The sequence below is a fragment of the Anabrus simplex genome, chromosome 12, assembly GCF_040414725.1.
Source record: "Anabrus simplex isolate iqAnaSimp1 chromosome 12, ASM4041472v1, whole genome shotgun sequence".
In the NCBI taxonomy this organism is placed as follows: domain Eukaryota; kingdom Metazoa; phylum Arthropoda; class Insecta; order Orthoptera; family Tettigoniidae; genus Anabrus; species Anabrus simplex.
The window spans coordinates 78,193,292-78,218,966 of record NC_090276.1 but is presented as its reverse complement, the minus strand read 5'-3'; the positions used below and the strand labels follow the sequence as shown (position 1 = coordinate 78,218,966).

The window sequence follows — 25,675 nt, the reverse complement described above, 5'->3', positions numbered from 1 at the left end:
ATTGGTGATAGTTTTACCAAAACTGTACTACTCGTTCATGGATAAATCTTGTTAATCTCATACCGATACGTATACTTCATCAAACAGAATGGGTTGAATATTATGTTTATCTAGCATGAGCCAATTAGATGAAGGGTTGCAAGGAGCTCTCTATAATACTCGGAATAAATAGTCTTCCAATTAGATATTTCTCTTTGGATTATTATTACGGCAACGGCCGCGAGCTTGGGCAAAGTTCTCTGCAATTACAAACCATCAAATTTAATTGGTGACGTCGCATTTCCGTCAAACGCTAGGCTGATTCATGGTGGGATGGTAGCGACAAGCATAAACATGACCGGTTCACTGGCGAAATGTAACCGTGAACACAATACATTACGAAAACTAAAATGCACATAAATATCACTAGAAATAGACAAACTGTACTATAAGCATGCCGTCATTTCCACGTAAGTTAATAATTACACTTTGCCTTAACGTCCTACGGTCTGAAGTTTCCTTTCTTCCTGCTTTGTTCATTTCCGTCGTTTACGCGGTCAGAAAAGTTGTTCAGTATTATTCTCCCAAACTTACTGACCACTTTGTATGTCAATCCCTTCCATTTTTGTCCACAGATGCACTTGTCAGTGTTGCTGTAAAAATATACACAGGATTTCTCTAAACTTTGTAATGATAGTCTAACAGGAATGTTCCGCTGATAAGCTAGTTTCCAAAAAGTACTCGCCAACTGTTCTGAGTTCAAAATGCTCTGAAATATAGATGCTATATGAATATAAATAAATGAAACCAAATCACTGGGCATTGAGAGTCCTCGCTGCAAGTGATCAAAATATAAATCACCTCAACTCCATTTCCTTCCCTAAACATACGAATACAAAGTTCACAATTTAGTAACCTGAAAACACAGTGCGATACTCAAGAAACATACAACACTTCTGAGCTGTCTGGTAATTCAAAATCTTCTAAATAATATTAATAATAATAATAATAATAATAATAATAATAATAATAATAATAATAATAATAATAATAATAATAAACTCCAAAATGGCTCGACCGATTTGAATTTTTTTCTCGCCTCAATACTGAGGTGGTTTAGAAAAAATTACGAAAAACCCAAAGGAACAGCCAAAAAGACCGAAAAATCGAAATTGGTATTTTGTATGGGAATCGCCACTTCCGATTACTTTCAGTAGATGCCATTCGTGGTACAATGTGAAAGAGTTCGCTCTATACAAGTGTTATTGATTCCGTGCGGTTGAGTGAAATCTATTACATTTCAAAACGTTCTTTCGTAAAAAAAAAATAAGTAGTTAATGTTTGAGAACACATTTGATTAAAAGTAATTTTATTACATCACATTTTGCAAAGCATTCATTTCCATCAGCCATTCTGTTAATTGGTGAGAGGGCGCGTAGAATGTTCGAACGTCAAAGGTTTGCCTTCGTGATCATGACACAGCTTCACTCATCATATATTCGTATCACAGCTGGAATATCAGAGTAACATAAATGCTCATAGGTGTCCTGCGTCTGCATTAAACCAATGTTTTCGTACCATTTTAAATTGGATTTTCCTCCTCGCCTAGTTCACCTAATTCATCAACGGAAATTTCACAACGGCATCAGCATCAACATCATTTCCTCCATCAATTGGGGTATCTTCTGTTCTTACAGTGAGTAAGTGTCTTCGAAATGAACCTTCACTCTTTGCATTTACCAGTTCTTGCCGCTCCTCACGTTCCACACTGTCCAGCAGTTTCCGAATTCTTTCGTTTTCTTCTTCAATGTGAACGTTGAATCTCAGAAAGGACTACGCTACTGAAATATGTACACATTGAGCATAAATGTTTGCGTAATTTCCGTAACCGAAGAGGATACACATGGATGAAAACCTCCGCTTGCTGAGAAACGCGCGCGTCGCATGCTCCAGGCGCTCACGTAAAGCACGCTCACACTAATGACGTGATTGTTGCCGCACTAAACTTTCCTTACCAGTAGCCAACAGTTTGAGGAAAGGTACTGAGAGCGATAGCCCATAAGCATAATCCTATGATATTACACATTCGTAATTACTGTATTTAGATCCCTCACGAAAACTCGCGACCTCTCACGGGTTAAGATACATTGACTTTTATTCAGACTTAAGCAATTGCAGGCTTAGACACAACCACAAATTTCAATATTGTTAAGTTCTCAAGCCAAGTTCGACAGATTTCAGTGATTGAGAAAACAATTTCTTGCCGTTTTACAGTTTTCATTACAATGCCAAGGAGAGAACGAGCTGACATAGGTCGTCGAAATCAGGCAAATGCACGGCGAGCTACGTCTGGTGCAAACCGCACTACCCGTTTCCTGGCCAACATCCAAAAACAAAACAATTGTTTCCAAATGACGTCGTTTGGCGCAACTCATGTTGTACAGGACAACTTCATACCCACTTTCAATGGCAATTATATCATTTAGTAGGAGCGCTGTTACCACCACCGAATGCGGACAATCAATTATTACAAGTTTATTTCATAGGCAATTCGGAAGCGGAAGTTAATCGGTGTTGTGCTCACATTCCCTTAACGAAGCAAGCCATTGTCAGAGAATTGCAAACGTTTCTTCGTTGGATCGGATGCCATCCGACAACCACAATATCCTCATCAGAGCTGAAAAAACGCCTGAGGCTGAGGACGTAAGGAGGTTCAATTCGCCGATAATCGACGAAGTGGCTTGCAATCTTGAGACATCGTGCTTCATCGTCGGAATAATGAATTGAAACGCACAGGACTACGGTGCGTTACAATATCCATTGATATTTTGCCAGGGCGAGATGGATACCATTTCAATATCAAAATAGTTGATCAACTAACAAGAGCTGAAACCAATAAAAAGGTAAGTGCTATGAATTTTTATTCATACAGGCTTATGATCAGTGAAGGTGAAATAGATCACATTTTGAAGTGTCGCCGTCTTTTCCATTAATTCGCGGTTAACATGTATGTCAAAATTGAGACCGAGCTATTGACATGTATTCGTTTGAACCAAAAAACAGCTCTAATCTGAAGAATACATTCATATCCGCGATGCGAGTATTACCTACGGCGATGCAAACAACGTGGGAAGAATGACAATTTTGCCGGCCACTTACAATGGAAGCGAGCACCACCTGCACGAGTGAGCGCCAGAACTATTCATAACCCTCAATGAATGGAAATCAAGAAGGAACTGCTATTCAGCCAAACACCAGTTGACAGACATGACAGTACTGCCAGAGTTTTTGAAAAAAAATTAAAATCTGTGTTGGATTTCATCATAAAACACCGTGTATATGGCCAAGTTCGTTGTTGGATGGCAAAAGCGTGGTCTGCCTCATGTGCATATTTTGGTTTGGTTAGTTGACAAAAATAGCCGGATGAAATCGATTCAATCATCTCAGCCGAAATCCCGGATGGAGCTGTTGATGCGAAATTGAATGCAGTGGTGACTAAGAATATGATCTGTGGACCTTGTGGAGTTTTCAACAACGATTCGCCCTGTATGATCGATGGTAAGTGTTCCAAGCGATACCCGAGAAACCTAAATGCTGACAACACAGACAATGACGGGTACCCATTGTATCGTCGGCGATAAGTTGCGGACAATGATCGATCTGCAGTTGTGAAGGCCAAATAACAAGATGTGAATGTGGACAATCGTTGGATTGTGCCATATCCGCCGATATCGTGCAAAACTTTTGAGGCTCACCTGAATGTGGAATAGTGTAACTCCATCGAGCGACTGTAAGAGTTGATACGCCTCACGGTAAGTCGCACACAGTCCATCAAATGCATATGCAAATATGTGAACAAAGACAGCGACATGGCTCTTTTCGTTGTGACAAATGCAAGTATCTCAGTATCAGACGGGTCGCTATGTCAACAGCGACGAGGCGATTCGGCGCATCTTTCCTTTGCGATCCATGAAAGGCACCCCACAGTTATACATTTGTCAGTACATCTAGAAAACGGACAACATGTGTATTTCAATTCAGAAAACGGAGCGGACCCAGCGGGACGGCCACCGTCGACAACATCGACAAGCTTCTTCTCGTTTTGTCAAGCAGATGCTTTCGCTAGCACTTTGCTGTATTCTGAAATGCCACGTTACTACACATGGAACGCATCATCGTAATTGTTTTAGCGTCGGAACCAAGGAACATAAGTTGAAGGACATCCAAAGGTATTTACCTCAGACGCTCTGGGTCTCATCTACACTGCACATTCAAATAACGCCGAATGTTACTATCTTCGATTATTGTTGTTGAATGCGCGTGGTCCAGCATCGTTTCAATAACTGAGAACCGTTAATGGGCATCTGTGTGCGACTTACCGTGAGGCGTGTCAACTCTTACAGTTGCTCGAGAACGATTCGCATTGGGACAATACGCTCAAAGATTCCGTCATATCTTCATCGCCGCATCAAAATCGCACATTTTTTGCTATTATCATATGCACATGTTTTCCTTCGAATCACAACGATTTGTGTCCAGCTCCATGGCTAAATGATTAACGTGCTGGCCTTTGGTCACAGGGGTCCCGGGTTCGATTTCCGGCAGGGCTGGGGATTTTAACCTTAATTGGTTAATTTCGCTGGTACGGGGGCTGGGCGTATGTGTCGTCTTCATCATAATTTCATCCTCATCACGACGCGCAGGTTGCCTACGGGATTCAAATCAAAAGACCTGCATCTGGTGAGCCGAACTTGTCCTCGGACACTCCCGGCACTAAAATCCATACGCCATATCATTACATTTACAACGATTTGTGGATCAAATATAAGAACAACATGTCTGAAAATGTTTTGCATCTAGTGCGTCGCCAAACTTTAAACCTGGCATTGCAAATGACTGCAGAAATTCACAATGAGACGTTGATCATGATAGAAGGCATGTGTTTATTGATGGCGAATGAAGTATTGTCGCATTTGGGCATGATATCACCCAATCGTCCAACCACGAGTTACGAAGAGAATAACAATGCGATACCGAAGCATTAGCCGACGCAGTTCGTACAAATGTTTCGCTATTGAATCAACAACAAAAGACTGCGTACGACTATTTAATAAAAGCTGTGAACAATAGAACTGGTGGAATTTACTTTCTAGATGATCACGGAGGGACTGGAAAAACGTTCCTGATTTCATTGCTTTTGGCGAGGATCCGGTCGCACAATGAAGTGGCCCTTGCATTAGCTTCATATGGAATAGCAGCGACTTTGTTAGATGGCGGACGTACTGCACATTCTGCCTTGAAATTGCAACTGAATATGCAAAACAACGAGACACCAGCTTGCAACATCGCCAAAAAGAGAGCAATGACGAAGATTCTACAGATATGGGAATTGGAATGCTCGATGGCCAACAAGAGGCGCTGGACAGAACGTTCAAATATCTTCGTGACAATAAAAACATGTTTAGTGGAGCCATGATTCTGTTGTCCAGTGATTTTAGTCAGATTCTTCCAGTTATACCACGATCAACTGTAGCTGACGAAATAAATGCGTGCTTAAAATCATTAGATTTTTGGTGGCATGCAAAGACACACCGATTGACGAGTAACATGCGAGCGTTTTCGAAGCAATTTTGGACGTTGGTATGGTAAATTCGCAGTTGGCATATAGATCGGATTCATCATATTGTCCACAGATTTTTGTCAGTTGACTGAATCAAAGGAGGAGCTCATTCGGCGTGTATTCCCCGCGTAGCGCAGAACTACAAAAAACATAATTGGCTGAGCGAACGAGCCATAATGGCAGCAAAAGCAAATATGACGATGATCTCAACGCGTCCATTCAAAACTCCATTCCGGGACAATTGTTTTCCTTCAAATCGGTTGACACAGTTAACATCCAGGGTAAAGTAGTCAACTATCCCACAAAATTTCTGAATTCGCTGGAATCGCCGTAATTAACACATCACAAATTGCAATTGAATGTAGGCTCAGTCATCATCAAGTTGCGTAACATCAATCAGCCTCGACAATGCAATGGAACGAGACTGGCTGTCAAAAAAGATTATGAGGAACGTCATCGAGGCGACAATTATCAAAAGAAAGTACAAACGAGAGGATGTTTTGATTACACATATCCCCAAGATTCGAAGGACGTGTCGTTCGGTTTTAAACGGTTGCAATTCCCCGTGCGTCTGGCCTTCGCGATGATCATCAACAAATCACAAGGCCAGTCATTGGAAGTTGTCTGTTTTTCGTGCATGGACAACTGTATGTCGCGTGTTCGCGTGTTGGAGGACCTCCACCACTGTGACAACAATGGTGCGGCACCACATTCTCTATGCGGTCCGTCCCTAATGTTATAAGTGGCGGCTGCAATAATATCCTAATTTGAAGGGGGTATGCGAAGTAGCTCCTTTGGGAAGAGCTTTCGCATTACTGGCCATGCGCATGGGCATTTGCAGGACTACTTTTCATTTGTTTATTATCTCTCGACCGTGCATCAACATTTATGTTTTATTTCATTAACTTCTACATTCTCTACTTTGAAAGCCTTTCAGGCGGCCATGGACCGGGGTTGACAGTGGCGCTTGAGCGGCAGTGGTCTAGCGCCGGGGATGTCTTGGTACGACCGCGACAGAGTAACCTATGCCGAAAGGAGATATGGGATTGCCTGGTGGGTTTAGGAAGGTTTCTGACGGAGGGGTGGAATTAGCTGGCAGAAGACTTGCCTTTGCACCTCTATGTACTCTTGTACTAGGCTATGTTCCTGAGTTAGTACTCGCTTATCGGTAATTCGTCAGACAGGTAGGACACCACGGGTTGTGAGGTGGGGTGGAGAACCGGCACCAGCAGAGACAAAGACGCTGCGCGGACCAACCCTCCCGTCTCACACACTCTCAGTGGTGGTGTCGACCGGTCCAGCTCCACCGGGGTGAAGCTCATTTCAGGAGACGCGGCGGCGGCTGTGGCCGCACGACTCGAGACGCTCCCACTCTTCTAACGCAATGTCGCGTTCAGTTTTAGCAACCGACCCTCAGCCAGGCGTGGACCGCAATGTGCTTTCGAAATGTCGGTGTTCATGTATCCTGCTGTTCACATGTCGACGCGCAATTTGCTGCGTTCTTCATCAACCCACGAGCCGAGTGATCCACCGTTCAGGGTTTTTTTTCATTTTTCGATCGTTCTCTCCACGATAAGCGGAGCAGAAGCAATCATTTTCATGGGTTTCTCGTCACAGAGCTAAGAAGTGTTTCGAGCATGGGCGTTGAGTTCATTTAAAACCTGCCCGCCGGGCCGAAGCCGCGACGGGTCCCTTCGTGCTATCCCCGCTCCACTGAGCGAGGGAGGTAGGTGCCCAATGCCGAACGTCTGCGTCGAAGGAGACGCGGCCACGCGGACCACGGCACTCCCGCTGTCGGCGACGGACGGGGCCGCCGCTTACAGAGCACGTACGGGACTCTCCTGAGCTCGCAGCAGCGATAATAATAATAATAATAATAATAATAATAATAATAATAATAATAATAATAATAATAATAATAATAATGGTGCATGGCATCTGTATAGGCTTGGTGGTGACCTAATGAGGATGGAATGAATGGCGAAGACGTCATAAACACCCAGTCCCCAAGCTAGGAGAATTACCGGTACGAGGGACTTGATTCTGAGAACTGAACCGGGGCAGTAGCTCGTGAAGCAGGCTTCTCCGTTGGCTGCAGCTCAAAACGCTGAAGGCTTCACGTTCACTAAACCAACCATCGAAAAGGGGTGACCTTAAGTTTAGTGGTAGCCCACGTTCCGATGTGCAATAGGAGTGAGATGTTCGTCTACCCCTTAGCCCGTTCCTTAATACCGAGTCAAGGATAAGGTGAGATGAATACGGCCGACTGCCCTTCCCGACGCAACCTCAGTTGAGGGGCTAATGATGATGGTGAATGAAATTCGGTAAAGAGGTGGAAGGAATAGGATCTGTCCCACCATTTGCATGGAATGTTGATCCTAGAGGATTGCAGTCTCGCTGCAGACACCGCATTCTGCATTCCGGTGTGACATTAGGCTGATGACACACGGAGCGGTTTTCACCGAGTCGGCAGCCGAGTCGGCCGCCGAGTCGGCGCATGTTTCTATTGTATCAGATGGGATGAAACAGACAGAGCGGTGCTCGCCGTCAGGCGGCAGATTTGCCGACTCGGCCTGTCGTGTAGCTGGCGGTGCAGCGAGTGTTTTGAAGACTTTGTGCGCGCTCTAGCTCCATAGATTTAATACATTCAGCTGAATCACGGCCGACTAGATGCTTCGCTCTAGTCGGGCGTGGCTGAATTTACGCGGCGATTGCATCATTGGTAGGTATTCTTGTATTAGATATCATGAAGTATCTTTGAAATTCAAGAATATACACGTAAAAGGACATATAGAGTAAGTAGACTTTTGGAATAAGAATAAGAACAATCCTTTATTTTTCGGTAATTTTAGCTAGCTTCCTCACCTAACGTCACGCTCACTAATGTGTTTTGTCCACTGCCTGCTCGATACGCACCCGATGACTGCTTATAAGCAGTCATTTTAGACGTAGTTCGAGCAGGCAGTGGTTTCGTCACAGTCGGCAAAAACCGCTCTGTGTAGCTGGTTCTACTTTTCCGCCCGTTACACACACACACACACACACACACACACACACACACACACACACACACACACACACACACACAGACAGAGAGAGAGAGAGAGAGAGAGATATTTCTGGAAAAATGATCCATTCTTTATTTACATTTACTAAACGTATCGTAACATGAACTTCTTGGGGTGAAATGCGGATTTATTACAATTTGCAGTATTTTATGGAGAAAGAAAGTGAATATAACTAGAATATGCTGGGTGGCGAATCCATCAGGAGAAAGACGAATGCCATGGCATGGACAACGAGACTAAAGAATGAATACGATAACAGTTTAAAAAATGTTTGACCTGATGAAGAGAATTATTGACAATCAAGAAACTCCAATTCGGAACATAATTGAGACAGAAGAAGAATTAGCGATGAACTAAGGATTATCATCCTACCCCTGGCTTCATCCAGATCAGAAATTTTCTATTCTAAATTGTTCACTATGCCCTACGTTGACTTACCGGTTCCTCTGCGTTCCTGCAGGAAAAATACCACGGCGGTTCTTGGAAGATGGCGATAAAACTTGTTAAGAGTACACTCAAGGAGATGTTACCCCTTCCTACTGACGCTGCGGATTCTATGATTTACTCAGATAAAAAGTACAAAGGGTTAGGTGTTTAGGGCAAGCCTCAGCATATAAACAGCTGCAACATTCTGAAACGGGAGGAGAACCAATATATTGAAACCTCTAGAATTCTAGACGAAGAAATTAACAGATGCTTAACTGAGCTAAACGTAAATGATGAAACTGAGGATGAGTATGACGCCAAGAAATTCGGAAATAAATTACGAGAATGTGAAATTGAGAAATGACGGCAGTTGAGAAGCAGAGGTTAGAGAGTGTGTCTGAACAAGGAGTTTCCTCCTGCAAACCGCTGGGTTCTAGCTCGGCGTGGAGACACGTGTCGCACGGGGAAGGTCCCTCGATGGTAACCGCTGCAGAAGATGTAGTGAGACTGAGAAGCTCTTCGAAACACCAGACATAGCACAGACGCTTCAAGTGCACGAGGAAGTCCATGGCAGCACGAGAAGGAGCCATTAAAGGGAAGGACCCCACAGTAAGATTTGGAACGCACTCCGACCAAGCAGACGAAGTGGACGTGCCTACAGTGCCGAGCTGGACGACACAGAGGTGAGGAGTTTATCGACTGGGGGCTGAAAGCGCTCCGGGGTTCTCTTTAGACAGTACTTATATTGGCCGGACTGAGACAATTTCCCCCTGTGATTGAGGGCAGTAGAATAACACCCACGGTATCCGCTGTTTGTCGTAAGAGGCGACTAAAAGGGGCCCCAAAGGCTGTGAATTTCAAAGCGTGGGTTGGCGACCATGAGGCCTGGCATTGCTTCCACTTACTTGTGCCAGGCTCCTCACTTTCATCTATGCTATCCGACCTCCCGTGGTCAACTCTAGTCCTTCTCCGACCCCGACGCTATTAGGTTTCCGAGGCCTAGGGAGTTTTCATTTCCACACCCTTCGTGGCCCTTATCTTTCTTTGGCCGATACCTTCATTTTTCCAAGTATAGGGCGCCTTCCATTTTTTCTCTCTGATTAGTGCTATATAGAGGATGGTTGCACTTCTCTTGCAACAATGATCACCAACAGTTGAGACGTAATGTGTTTTGCAGCATCCAAGTTCTGAAATACGCGGCACAGAGCAGCTATCGGATAGGGATTAAGGAATTCTTAAACATTGCACACACCTAGAACTTTCTTTTTTCAATCTTTAATAATTTCTCAGATAAGACGTCGCTCTCCATGGCATTCCTTCTCGACAAAGCGCACAGCTGCTCCTTGTGTTGGGGACATCACAGTCTGAGGTCGAGGGGCGAGCTGGAGTCAGAAGCGGGCATGGCGATGATGCGTACTGGAGCTCCCGTTCCGTTGCTGATCTTCATGGGCAGCGAGTAGATGGAGAAGCCGCGAGCTGTAACCACACACATACACATCACTCCACACCCCTTTGTTTAACGTGACGAAAATCAATAAATGTTTGATGAAGTAAGAGAGGTAAAAAAGAGAAAAAGACACAAATTATATTTTTAGATCACTATTTTTGAGAAATTAGGCTAAAATCGCAAATACTCTCTGGTTGGCAGGAGAAAGAAGAACTGGCACACTGTTTGAAAATGAGTTGTAATTTTAATCAATTTTGAGAGCATTGCTGTTCGTGGAGCACGGTAGTTCTCACATCGTGCCTGCGAGGTGTACTTCTTCCTCCCACTGAGCGCTACGATCGCTCCCTCAGCTCTGTCCCGTGTCGGGTGCGAACACCGGAAGCCCGTCATCAGAGCACGGTATCCCCTGCCTGTCGTAAGAGGTGACTGAGAGGGACACCAGCGGCTCAATGGGATGGACGGTATGGAGCATGCAAGTACATCTCAAAACCAAATTTTAAATCCTATCATGTCTTTGATCGTGACCTTATTACTGTTGAAATGAAAAACTGTGATCGTTTATGCGAAGCCAATTTATTGGGGAATGGTCATACCAGATTTTTCAAAACTAAAAATGTATGATTTTCATTATCCATTTACAAAGCAGCAGTTTTCAGATCTTACACTTTTGTATATGGATACAGATAGTTTCGGAATACAGACGTCTACAATGTCGTGCGAAACCATTTTGAATACTTTCCACCATATAATCAAATGACATTAAGCCACTTAACAAGAAAGTTATAGGCCTAATGAAAGATGAATGTCGTATGAATATTATGACATAGTTTATTGGTTTAGCACCAAAAATGTATGCACATGAGACTGAAAATCCACAATCTGTAAAAAAAGCAAAAGGCGTACGTTCAAGCGTAGTTAGCCATGTACATGTTCAACACTATCGTAATGTACTAGCAACTAAAAAATGCTGCGTTTTGTACGCAGATGAGAATACAATCACGCAGACATCATGAGCAGAATAAATGCTCATTAATTCCATTTGATGATAAACGTGTGTGGAATAGTGATTCTCTTACAAGTGTACCACAAGATATAACTGTGTTTGTTGTGCCATGTGTAAATAATATTCATTATGTGCGAGAAGGGGAAAATGATTTATTTAAAATTCTATTTTTCTATATTCAAAATGTAAAATATCAAACAAAAATAATAAATATGTAATTCATTTTCAGAAATATACAATATCACTAATAATACAAGAATGCTATAATACAACTGGAAAATTTTCAAAAATCAGTAATAATAATGTCAATAATAATGATGATAATAAATATGACAAAATGGTATATTGTTTTATTTTACTAAAATAGGTTATCACCATACATCTATTCCTCTTCTTTTGTCCATCTATTTTTAATTTAAGAACAAAAACCTGTAATTAAAAAGTAAAAAGAGGATTACATTCTCCTTACCGCATCCTCCTTCAACCGCTCCCTCCTCTCCTTTTTTCAATCGAAAAGGAAAAATATGAAAATTGAAAAGGGTAAAAGGATCGTCATAAGGTAGTTCTTTATTAACAAAATTATAATTTCTAATGTCGAGAAGAGCAGCTTGTTTAAAAACTATAATTCTCCCTTCAAAATGGTGTCGGGAAGGGCAGCTTACTTTAAAACTTCAATCCCCTCTCTAAAATAGCGTCGGGAATGGTAGCTTGCTTTAAAACTATAGTCCTTAGGCCCCCTCTAGATGGTAACGGGAAGGGTAATGTCGATAGGGACAGCTTCCCTTAAACTATAGTCCTTAGGCCCCTCCAAGATGATAACGGGAAGGGTCATGTCGAGAAGGGCAGCTTGCCTTAATTCACTGTGGTAGGGCCCCATGGCTATGGCCTCATTCAAAAAATTCCACGGCGTGGCTAAGTCCCGTCAAGATAAATTTAATTTCCGCGCTCCTAGGTAGCAGCAGTGAGGATAGGTCCTATCAAGATGGCAGCAGTGAGGTTAGCCACGTCCAAAACCAGTGCACGTGGTTAGAACCTGTCATCTTAACAGCTGTCAAAAGCACGTGGATTTTAAATTCCGTGTCCTCCACGTGGTTAAGATAGCAACAGTGAGGTTAGGCCCTGTTAAGATGGCAGCACTGAGGTTAGCCACGTTCACTTGTTTAAATTCCGCGCCCACGTGGTTTGGACCTACCATCTTGACAGCTGTCAAAGCATGTGGATTTTAAATTGCACGCCATCACGTGCTTAAGTTGGCAACAGTGAAGTTGGGCTCTGTTAAGATGGTAGCACTGAGGTTAGCCACGTTCACTTGTTTAAATTCCGCGCCCACGTGGTTTGGACCTGTCATCTTGGCAGATGTCAAAAGCATGTGGATTTTAAATTGCGCTTCACCACGTGCTTAAGGTGGCAACAATGAGGTTAGCGATGTTCACTTGTTCGAAAAAGTGAGGTTAGGGTCCGTCAACATAACAGCTGTCAAAGTACACGTGGCCAAGCACGTGGCTTTGTTTATAAACAATGTGACGTCACGGTCACGTGGTCTTGACGTCATGGGGTCAATGATCTTGGCCGGGGTCAATGATCTCGGGTGCTGACTCTGCAGAAGAAATGCTGAAGCCATGCTCCAGAACTGTCACTGCTCTACTGCTCTGATATAATAGATAAATTAAAAGAAAAGAGAGAGCAAGAAGGAAGTTTAAAAAAGGGTCATAATAGTGATTATGTGAAATTTTCGACCATACGCAGTGAATTTTAGCGTCTTCAGCGCAAAAAATACAGAAACTATATAACTTCGATGGAATCGAAATTAGCTGCTAACCCGAAGTGTTTCTGGAATTTTGTAAACAACGGAGGTCATCTCGCCTGCCATCTACTATGCTTCAGGACGGGAAAGAATTACAGACAAGAGGAGCACCTTGGACAATTTTGCAGATACCTTTCAAAAGTATCACCCACCTGCCGCACAGTGTAATCTATCCACTTCGTCCGTGTGTGATATAGTGACCTCTCCAACAGAGGTATCTTCAGTTCTTGCTTCTTTGGATACCTCCAAATCATGTGGTCCAGATGACGTACCCGCAATAGTTTTGAAGAATGTGCATCTGAACCAGGTAGGCCACATAGCATCATAATAAATGTGTCATTCTCGTCAGGGTATTTTCCTTGTGAGTATGTCATGCCAGTGTTCAAGAAAGGAGACAAAATGGTGTTTGGTAACTACAGGCCTGTTGTGTTATTGTCCCTAATTTCAAAGGTGGCGCAGAAGATCGTGTATAAGAGATTGTACAGTTCAGTTGCATTGTTGGATGCGCTTGAGAACGGTTGGCTGTTGAGAGAGCTCTTGCATTATTGTAGTGATAAAGTAGTGAAAACCTATTGAAATAGCTAAATTTTGTGTATATCTGATTCATTTAGTGCTGTTTATATAGTGGTGTTTAGTGCTTGTTGGTAGAAATTGGGAGTAGTGATATTTATTTAAATTTTGTAACAAGTACAGTAATTCAGTTGGTCTTCAGTAAATTACGTTTTCTAGGTTAAGTAGGCTAGCTAGGTGTACCTTGTTTCGAATTTAGGTTTAGGAAATACTTTAGGTAATAACATTAACTCTAAAAATATTTGTAAATATCTGTAGGTTCGTTGGTTATACTTACAAAGGCAGATTATCATAAGGAATAGTACCGTAACTTCAGCAGCAACTTCTCCGGTATTTCGTATAGATATCCGTTCAAACTATCGCGAAGGTAATAATTTACTACATAAAAAAAAAACACGATACGCCTGTAAACTTCCATTTAAAAAGAAGTTAAAGAGATTACACGGTAATAGTTAACAGTCGTTGTATTGTTATTGATTATTGTCGCTCCTCATATTCAAATACTGCATTGTTGGCTACAGTCGTGAACAAAGGGTGTAGTGTAGTCAAGTAAATATAAATAAAAATCAGCTGACCTTGTATTCCATTCATTTGTACTTCTGAGTAGGTAGTTAAAGTATCCGTAATTTATATTTCGCTCCGTCGATCTTTCAGTATTTATGAGCGGTTAGCTAATAATAATAATAAAGTTCATATATCCCAGTAATTGCAGTTCAAGTCCCTGGAGTAGTAGTAGTAGTTTTGATAGAAATACTTGAGAAATTACTGTAGACAACCTAGTATTTTTCAGTAGGCCTAATTAAGGACACTTTTATTCTCCGTCCCGTGGAGTAGGGAAAATAATAGTAATCCACCAGCTGTAATAATCACATAATCACATTTCTGTAGAATTGTAGTGAAGATACGGTATACTATATTAGATAGTATCTTGCCAGTTATATTCGTGTTTTTCTTCGTGTACGGCAATCCTTTCGATACTTAAGCATTTAACCAAACGCAGTGTAGTGTAGATACATTGTAGTATAGATACAGTACATTTAGATAGTGCCGTATCTTGCCTGCTATATTCGTGTGTTATTTTTCGTGTGTATCTATTAGACCGTAATACTAATAATAATTTGTCTAAGCATTTAGCTTCGTTGGTAATCTTTGAGTACAGTAGTTCTTGCAAATTTCATTTCTGTTGTGCTTAGTTTAGTGACATACGGTACGGTACCGGTATCGTAATTAGGATACGTCTGAAAGTAGTTTAAAATTACTGTAGTGTACTGTACAGTAGTATACGAGTAATATCCTATTAGAATTTAGTGTGATTATTTTATTATTGTAAAATATTTGTGTAGTACTGGTGTAGTAGAGGTATCCGTAGAAACTCTTACTAAAATACTGTTGTTGTAATTGGAATAGGCTTAATTGCAGTTTGGAATTGTGTAGTTCTTGTGTAGGCTATTACTTTCGATATTCAGTAATTAACAGCAGTTTTTATCCTGTCAGGGGTTGTAGGATAAAAAAATAGAGCACGACTAAGTAGTATTGTAGTGTAGTCGTATAGGCCTATTAATTACCTTATTGTTGTGTACTATCCCAAACAATATATCCCTCCGTTCATTTATTTTTTGCAAATAAGTTATTTTATTTCTAATTTCATTCCCCCCCCCCCCCCGTAAAGAATGGCTAAGGAGCGCGAGTGTACTTACTGTGGGTGTGGCGATGCGTTGAGGGGTATGAGGGAGGAGTTGGAAAGTTTGAGGGAGATAATTAGGATTCTCACAGAAGACAGGAAGGAAGATAGGACTCACTCAAACAATGTACAGGTTACAGTAGGTGTACAAAAGGGAGGGGAAGGAAAGGGAGGAGTTGTAGAAGACAGGTGGTCTAATGTTCTAAGGGGAAGGAGATTGCAGGCTAAGGGCTCTATTCAGGATCAGAATTCAGGACAGGTGTCTGTGCGAAATCGGTACGAGTCACTCCAGGTAGAACAATAGAGGGAAGATGAGGGACAGGGCACTGTTGCTGAGATGTGTGGAAGTAGGAGGAAGGGAAAAGGTAGGAAAGGAAAATGTAGAGTAGAGGATAGGAAAAGACAGGTGGAACAGGGTCAAGGGAAGGATAAAAGGGAGGAGGAAGTAGTTTCTGCAGCTATCAGGAAAGATAGGGCTGACCAGGTGGGGAGGGGATCAAACGATGTGGGTAGGGTTGAGGCTCTGGTCATGGGAGATTCCATCGTTAGACACGTGGGAAAAGTGTGTGGAGGAAAGGGTACCAGGGTAGAGTGTTATCCAGGAATTAGGTTGAGGCAGATGTTGAGGAAAGTAGAAGAGAGGGAGGAGGGGAAGGAGAAGGTAGTAGTATTTCACGTTGGTACCAACAACGTAAGGCAAGCTGATATAAGTACCAACATAGTTGGAGATGTGTGGGATCTGGTAAATGCAGCACGGGTGAAGTTTAAGAAAGCGGAGATTGTTATTAGTGGAATACTGTGTAGGAGGGATACTGACTGGAGGGTGATTGGGGATTTAAATGAGACTATGGAGTGGATATGTGGGAAACTGGGAGTGAAATTTCTAGATCCTAATGGGTGGGTAGGAGATAGCGATCTGCGCTCAGATGGCCTTCATTTAAACCGCAGTGGTACGTATAAGTTAGGAAATTTGTTTGGAAGGGTAATAGGGAGGTACATTCAGGGAAACGGGATGGCCTAGGGAGCGGTGATAAGGGAACAGGGAACTGGAAATCAAGTAGGGATGACATAAAATTGTTAGTGTTGAACTGTAGAAGTATTGTAAGGAAAGAAATAGAATTAAGTGATTTAATAGATATATATTTACCAGATATTGTAATAGGAGTTGAATCATGGCTGAGAAATTATATAATGGATGCAGAAATTTTCTCACGGCACTGGAGTGTGTATCGTAGAGACAGGATAGGAAGGGTGGGAGGGGGAGTGTTCATTCTGGTGAAAGAAGAATTTGTAATCTACGAAAAAGTTAAAGATGAGACACATGAAATTCTAGGTGTAAGGCTCATTTCTAAAGATAATAGGAAACTTGATATATTTGGAGTGTACAGATCGGGAAAGGGTAGCACTGACGCGGATTCGGAATTATATGATAGGATAGTCAGCTATGTGGGAAACGACATGGAAAGAAATGTGACTGTAGCGGGAGATCTGAATTTGCCAGATGTCAATTGGGAAGGAAATGCGAACGACAGGAAGCATGACCAACAAATGGCAAATAAGTTAATATGGGAAGGACAGCTGATTCAGAAAGTGATGGAACCAACCAGAGGGACAAATATCCTGTATGTCGTGCTGATAAAACCAGATGAGCTCTATAGGGAAACTGAATTAATAGATGGTATTAGTGATCATGAAGCTGTTTTTGTGGTAGTTAAAAATAAATGTGATAGAAAGGAAGGTCTTAAAAGTAGGACTGTTAGGTAGTACCATATGGCTGATAAAGCAGGCATGAGGCAGTTTCTAAAAAGTAACTATGATCGGCGGAAAACGGTAAATAAAAATGTAAACAGACTCTGGGATGGGTTTAAAGAAATTGTTGAGAAATGCGAAAACAGGTTTGTACCGTTAAGGGTGGTAAGGAATGGTAAAGACCCACCTTATTATAATAGAGAAATAAAGAGACTAAGAAGGAGGTGCAGACTGGAAAGAAATAGAGTTAGAAATGGCTGTGGAAGTAAGGAGAAATTGAAGGAACTTACTAGAAAATTGAATCTAGCAAAGAAGGCAGCTAAGGATAACATGATGGCAAGCATAATTGGCAGTCATACGAATTTTAGTGAAAAATGGAAGGGTATGTATAGGTATTTTAAGTCAGAAATAGGTTCCAAGAAGGACATTCCAGGAATAATTAATGAACAAGGGGAGTGTGTATGTGAGGATCTTCAAAAGGCAGAAGTATTCAGTCAGCGGTATGTAGAGATTTTGGTTACAAGGATAATGTCCAGATAGAGGAGGAGACTAAGGCCAAAGAAGTAATAAAATTTACATATGATAACAATGACATTTACAATAAGATACAAAAGTTGAAAACTAGAAAAGCGGCTGGAATTGATCAGATTTCTGGGGATTTACTAAAGAAAATGGGTTGGGATATAGTACCATATCTGAAGTACTTATTTGATTATTGTTTGGTCGGAGGAGCTATACCAGATGAATGGAGAGTTGCTATAGTAGCCCCTGTGTATAAAGGAAAGGGTGATAGACATAAAGCTGAAAATTACAGGCCAGTAAGTTTGACATGCATTGTATGTAAGCTTTGGGAAGGCATTCTTTCTGATTATATTAGACATGTTTTTGAAATTAATAACTGGTTCGATAGAAGGCAATTCGGTTTTAGGAAAGGTTATTCCACTGAAGCTCAACTTGTAGGATTCCAGCAAGATATAGCAGATATCTTGGATTCTGGAGGTCAAATGGACTGTATCGCGATTGACCTGTCTAAAGCATTTGATAGGGTGGATCATGGGAGACTACTGGCAAAAATGAGTGCAATTGGACTAGACAAAAGAGTGACTGAATGGGTTGCTATATTTCTAGAAAATAGATCTCAGAGAATTAGAGTAGGTGAAGCTTTATCTGACCCTGTAATAATTAAGAGGGGAATTCCTGAAGGCAGTATTATCGGACATTTATGTTTTCTTATATATATAAATGATATGAGTAAAGGAGTGGAATCGGAGGTAAGACTTTTTGCGGATGATGTTATTCTCTGTAGAGTGATAAATAAGTTACAAGATTGTGAGCAACTGCAACGTGACCTCGAAAATGTTGTGAGATGGACAGCAGGCAATGGTATGTAGATAAACGGGGTTAAAAGTCAGATTGTGAGTTTCACAAATAGGAAAAGTCCTCTCAGTTTTAATTACTGCGTTGATGGGGTGAAAGTTCCTTTTGGGGATCATTGTAAGTATCTAGGTGTTAATATAAGGAAAGATCTTCATTGGGGTAATCACATAAATGGGATTGTAAATAAAGGGTACAGATCTCTGCACATGGTTATGAGGGTGCTTAGGGATTGTAGTAAGGATGTAAAGGAGAGGGCATATAAGTCTCTGGTAAGACCCCAACTAGAGTATGGTTCCAGTGTATCGGACCCTCACCAGGATTACCTGATTCAAGAACTGGAAAAAATCCAAAGAAAAGCAGCTCGATTTGTTCTGGTTTTTTCCGACAAAAGAGTAGCGTTACAAAAATATTGCAATGTTTGGGTTGGGAAGAATTGAGAGAAAGAAGAAGAGCTGCTCGACTCAGTGGTATGTTCCGAGCTGTCAGCGGAGAGATGGCGTGGAATGACATTAGTAGACGAATAAGTTTGAATGGCGTTTATAAAAGTAGGAAAGATCACAATATGAAGATAAAGTTGGAATTCAAGAGGACAAACTGGGGCAAATATTCATTTATAGGAAGGGGAGTTAGGGACTGGAATAACTTACCAAGGGAGATGTTCAATAAATTTCCAATTTCTTTGAAATCATTTAGGAAAAGGCTAGGAAAGCAACAGATAGGGAATCTGCCATTGATTGTATTGTATTGTATATTAATATACGCAGCACGGTTTTGTACAGAAACGCTCTACCGTGTCCAATATGGCGCTGTATATCAATTTCATTTCAGAATCTCTGGATAGGAGACAACTAGTGGACGTTATTTACACGGACTTCTCCAAAGCCTTTGATTCAGTTCAACATGATGCTCTACTCATCAAATTTTCAGCATATGGGATTGGAGGAAGTGCTTTGGAGTAGATTAGAAGCTATCTCACAAATAGGGTTTGCGTAGTAAAATCTGATGGTATTATGTCAAAGCCGTACCACCCTACTTCAGGTGTCCCCCAAGGATCTTTACTGGGCCCTCTTTTCTTTGTCATATTCATAAATGATATAACATCATTGAATCTAGCAAAGAAGACAGCTAAGGATAACATGATGGCAAGCTTAATTGGCAGTCATACAAATTTTAATGAAAAATGGAAGGGTATGCATAGGTATTTTAAGGCAGAAACAGGTTCCAAGAAGGATATTCCAGGAATAATTAATGAACAAGGGGAGTGTGTTTATGAGGAACTTCAAAAGGCAGAAGTATTAAGTCAGCAGTATGTAAAGATTGTTGGTTAAAAGGATAATGTCGAGATAGAGGAGGAGACTAAGGCCAAAGAAGTAATATTATTTACATATGATAAAAATGACATTTACAATAAGATACAAAAGTTGAAAACTAGAAAAGCAGCTGGAATTGATCAGATTTCTGGAGATATATTAAAGGCAATGGGTTGGGATATAGTACCATATCTGAAGTACTTATTTGATTATTGTTTGGTCGGAGGAGCTATACCAGATGGATGGAGAGTTGCTATTGTGTATAAAGGAAAGGGTGATAAACATAAAGCTGAAAATTACAGGCCAGTAAGTTTGACATGCATTGTATGTAAGCTTTGGGAAGGCATTCTTTCTGATTATATTAGACATGTTTTTGAAATTAATAACTGGTTCGATAGAAGGCAATTCGGTTTTAGGAAAGGTTATTCCACTGAAGTTCAACTTGTAGGATTCCAGCAAGATATAGCAGATATCTTAGATTCTGGAGGTCAAATGGTCTGTATCGCGATTGACCTGTCTAAAGCATTTGATAGGGTGGATCATGGGAGACTACTGGCAAAAATGAGTGCAATTGGACTAGACAAAAGAGTGACTGAATGGGTTGCTATATTTCTAGAAAATAGATCTCAGAGAATTAGAGTAGGTGAAGCTTTATCTGACCCTGTAATAATTAAGAGGGGAATTCCTCAAGGCAGTATTATCGGACCTTTATGTTTTCTTATATATATAAATGATATGAGTAAAGGAGTGGAATCGGAGGTAAGGCTTTTTGCGGATGATGTTATTCTCTATAGAGTGATAAATAAGTTACAAGATTGTGAGCAACTGCAACGTGATCTCGAAAACGTTGTGAGATGGACAGCAGGCAATGGTATGTTGATAAACGGGGTTAAAAGTCAGGTTGTGAGTTTCACAAATAGGAAAAGTCCTCTCAGTTTTAATTACTGCGTTGATGGGGTGAAAGTTCCTTTTGGGGATCATTGTGAGTATCTAGGTGTTAATCACATAAATGGGATTGTAAATAAAGGGTACAGATCTCTGCACATGGTTATGAGGGTGTTTAGGGGTTGTAGTAAGGATGTAAAGGAGAGTGCATATAAGTCTCTGGTAAGACCCCAACTAGAGTATGGTTCCAGTGTATGGGACCCTCACCAGGATTACCTGATTCAAGAACTGGAAAAAAATCCAAAGAAAAGCAGCTCGATTTGCTCTGGGTGATTTCCGACAAAAGAGTAGTGTTCCAAAAATGTTGCAAAGTTTGGGTTGGGAAGAATTGAGAGAAAGAAGAAAAGCTGCTCGACTTAGTGGTATGTTCCGAGCTGTCAGCGGAGAGATGGCGTGGAATGACATTAGTAGACGAATAAGTTTGAGTGGCGTTTATAAAAGTAGGAAAGATCACAATATGAAGATAAAGTTGGAATTCAAGAGGACAAACTGGGGCAAATATTCATTTATAGGAAGGGGGGGTTAGGGATTGGAATAACTTACCAAGGGAGACGTTCAATAAATTTCCAATTTCTTTGAAATCATTTAAGAAAAGGCTAGGAAGACAACAGATAGGGAATCTGCCACCTGGGTGACTGCCCTAAATGCAGATCAATATTGATTGAATATTGATTGATTGATCAGTTATACAACACAGTAACTGCCTTCTCTCTGCTGACGATCTAAAGATCTTTAAGGTAATCAATAGTGAGTTGGACTGTAAGTTGTTACAGTCTGACTTTAACCTACTAAGTAACTGGTGTAAAAAGTGGCTGCTTGGTTTGAATACTTAAAAATGCACCGCAATTACATTTTCACGCAAGTTGGAACCAGTAAATTTCCCTTACCATTTATGCTATTTCCAAATAGGTTGTGTGAATGAAATTAATGATCTTGGTGTGACACAAACTGCTACGGTCTTTCCTTCGAGAAAGATTTAGACAAGATTTCTAGGAAAGGGTTTAAATTACTTGGCTTTCTGAAAAGAAACTGTGCCGAATTTGTTTCTCCTAAAACTCTAATAACTTTGTTTCGCACTCTAATCAGGCATCGTTAGAATACTGCTGCTAGGTGTGGCTGCCTTCTCAGCAGTATTTAATACAAAACTTGGAGTCTAAATAAGCTTCATGAAGTGGATCAGCTACAAGGGTTTGGGTATTTCTCTCTCTTCGTCCGATTACGAGTCTGTTTGGGAGATTATGAGCATGAGGACATTGCACTCACGCCGCAGATGTGCCAATGCCATCTTTCTTTATAAGTGTCTGACGAACAGAGTGGATTGCTCAACATTACTGGAGCTGAGTCCATTTCACGTTCCTCGTCGCAATACTAGGCAAAGGTATATTTTTAATCTGCCTAAAGTGAGAACTGTGGCGCGGGCTAACTCATGGCTTGTGAGGGCACTAACATCACTGAATGAGGTGGGTGAATCAGTGGACCTTTTTCACTCACCCCCGTCTAAAATCAGGCATGCCCTAATGAACTCATGAGTGTAAGGCCCTATCTGTAAAATATGTAAATGTTACTAGATGTAGTTTAGTAATGTCAGTTATTAAAGAGATTTATTTATTTATTTATTTATTTATTTATTTATTTATTTATTTATTTATTTATTTATTTATTTATTTATTTATTTATTTATTTATTTATTTATTTATTTATTTATTTATTTATTTAAGTTGTTGCTAGTATGCATATATAAAGGTATCTAGATTTAGTTTGAAATTGGTTATCATCTTAGGAAATTAGTGTTACTTATTTAAGGTATATTTGTTATATATTATGTTTTATTGAATCATCTTTAATTGGAAAATTAACCTGTTGATGATAAATCTATCTTTCTACCTATCTATCTATGATAATAGGAAGGGAGAGGGCGGAACCCGTTGCCAGCACATAGCCTACTCAAGGTTTAACAGCCCATTTAAGAGCGTCCCTGTGGAGAGGTTTGGAATTTAATCCAGCCTTTTGGCACGCAATCTAGTGGTTAGAAATTGTATACCACGACTTCTCGTACCTGCTGGCCAAGATTCTGATGGCGAACATTTTTTCGACCAACGGGACTCGAACCGGCTAAGCACAGTGTCATGGCCACCAGGCGGGCTGCGTGTGCTGTTACTTGGTGTAACTTGTATTGCAGCCGAGAGCTCCTCTGTCAGACATTGTAACTACATCTTCATTGGAGTAATCACACAAATATGATTGTTAATAAAGGGTACAGATCTCTGCACATGGTTATGAGGGTGTTTATGGGTTGTAGTAAGGATGTAAAGGAGAGGACATACAAGTCTCTGGTAAGACCCCAACTAGAGTATTGTTCCAGTGTATGGGACCCTCACCAGGATTACCTGATTCAAGAACTGGAAAAATCCAAAGAAAAGCAGCTCGATTTGTTCTGGGTGATTTCCGACAAAAGAGTAGCGTTACAAAAATGTTGCAAAGTTTGGGCTGGGAAGACTTGGGAGAAAGGAGACGAGCTGTTCGACTAAGCAGTATGTTCCGAGCTGTCAGCGGAGAAATGGCGTGGAATGACATCTTTAGACGAATAAGTTTGTGTGGTGTCTTTAAAAATAAGAAAGATCACAATATGAAGATAAAGTGGGAATTCAAGAGGACAAATATTCTTTTATAGGAAGGGGGTTAGGGATTGGAATAACTTACCAAGGGAGATGTTCAATAAATTTCCAATTTCTTTGCAATGATTTAACAAAAGGGTAAGAAAAGAACAGATAGGGAATCTGCCACCTGGGCGACTGCAGATCAGTAGTGACTGAATGGAATTATACGGTAGTTACATTAACGAAATCGATACTGCAAACACGGCTTAAATTAGTGTGTAAATCAATTTACTGCTTCATTTACTTCGGCGATTAAATTACCTGGACTATTTTAATGTCCGGAGACCCACATGAAAATAGTCTGTTGATGATTTTTGTTGTGTCAAGGGGCCTAACAGCTAGGTCATCGGACCCACATGAAAATAGTTTGTTGATGATGTTTGTTGTGTCAAGGGCCTAACAGCTAGGTCATCGGACCCACATGAAAATAGTCTGTTGATGATGTTTATTGTGTCAAGGGGCCTAACAGCTAGGTCATCGGACCCACATGAAAATAGTCTGTTGATGATGTTTATTGTGTCAAGGGGCCTAACAGCTAGGTCATCGGACCCACATGAAAATAGTCTGTTGATGATGTTTGCTGTGTCAAGGGACCTAACAGCTAGGTCATCGGACTCACATGAAAATAGTCTGTTGATGATGTTTGTTGTTTCAAGGGGACTAACAGCTAGGTCATCGGACCCACATGAAAACTTAATTCTGCCGTAGCCGCAGCTCAGGCAGTATAGAGCGGGTTCGAACCCGACTCAATCCCGTTGTATTTGAAGGTGCTCCAGTCTCGTATCGGTAGATTTACTGCCACGTTTGAGAACTCCTGCAGGATAAAATTCTGGCACCTCGGCGTCTGTGAAAACCGTTAAAAGTAGTCAGCGAAACGTAAAATACTAATCTAGACTATTTATAAAATAAGACTTTTGTATGTACATGCTCAGAATTTGAAAAGGATGGTATTTCTGTATCAGTCGTGTCCACAGTAACTAGGAAATGCACTTTTTTATTCTCCGTAATTTTTGTATCTATGTATGTACACGCATCACGAGAAAACAGCTGAAGATAATTTAATGAAAATCGGTATGTAAAGTCGGAGGATGAGCCACTACAATGTAGGATATAAATCATTTTATTCACGCTGAGTTAAATAGTAGTTTAGGGGAAGGCCTAAAATTTAATTCTCAAATATTTATATTATTAATGGGCCTATCGATAAATACTACATAACTAAAGTTATATAGAATTACATTTCCTATCATTTATGTCTTATACATTGTTACCGTACCGGCTCTGGTAACACAGATATTCATGAATTTGTATTTCTGATGCTAAGTCCATATCAACGCCGAGCCACGAGAAAATGGGTTAACAGAATTGAATAAAAATAGGTATATAGAGTCGGGGAATAAGAAACTACAGTCTAAGCTATAAACAATTTTATTCACCCTGGATGAAATTGTAGTTTAGGGAAAGGCGCCTAAAATTTAATTTTTAGGTACCTATGTTATTGGTCCTATCGTAAAGTACTGCGCAACAAAAGTTATAGAGAATACAATTTCCGATCATTTATGTTTTATTCAGTTTTACCGTACCGACTATGATAAGAGTGGTATTTCAGAGTCGGAAGGAAACTAAATGTGAAGGCCTAAAATATCGAAATTCTACATTGATCAACAATAACATTACATTGACCATTGTTTGTTGTGATGTTCTTTGTCTCTTATGCTCCCAGTCAACTCCTATGCATGTCCGGCTCCATGGCGTGTTGGCCTTTGGTCACAGGAGTCCTGGGTTCGATTCCCGGCAGGGTAGGGAATTTTAACCATAATTGGTTAATTTCGCTGGGTGTATGTGTCGTCTTCATCATCATTTCATCCTCATCACGACACGCAGGTCGCCTACGGGTGTCGAATCGAAAGACCTGCACCTGACGAGCCGAATATGTCCTCGGACACTCCCGGCACTAAAAGCCACACGCTATTTCATTTCCATTTGAACTCCTGTGCGTGAATTTACTCCTGCGTACCGAGTATTGGCGGAAAATAGTT

General features: G+C 40.9%; 1 protein-coding gene and 1 pseudogene across 1 annotated transcript in view; both read right to left on the bottom strand.

Annotated features, from left to right (window-relative positions):
* Positions 1-7,006: 7,006 nt before the first annotated feature.
* LOC136884598 (5.8S ribosomal RNA) lies at positions 7,007-7,141 on the bottom strand (annotated as a pseudogene).
* A 2,594-nt stretch (positions 7,142-9,735) lies between these two features.
* LOC136884155 (isatin hydrolase) overlaps positions 9,736-25,675 on the bottom strand; it is a 45,181-nt gene continuing 29,241 nt past the window's right edge. The window contains exon 5 of the mRNA XM_067156196.2: positions 9,736-10,569. Within this exon, the coding sequence (XP_067012297.2) occupies positions 10,451-10,569 (119 nt within the window). The 3' untranslated portion in view covers positions 9,736-10,450. The remainder of the gene's footprint in view (positions 10,570-25,675) is intronic.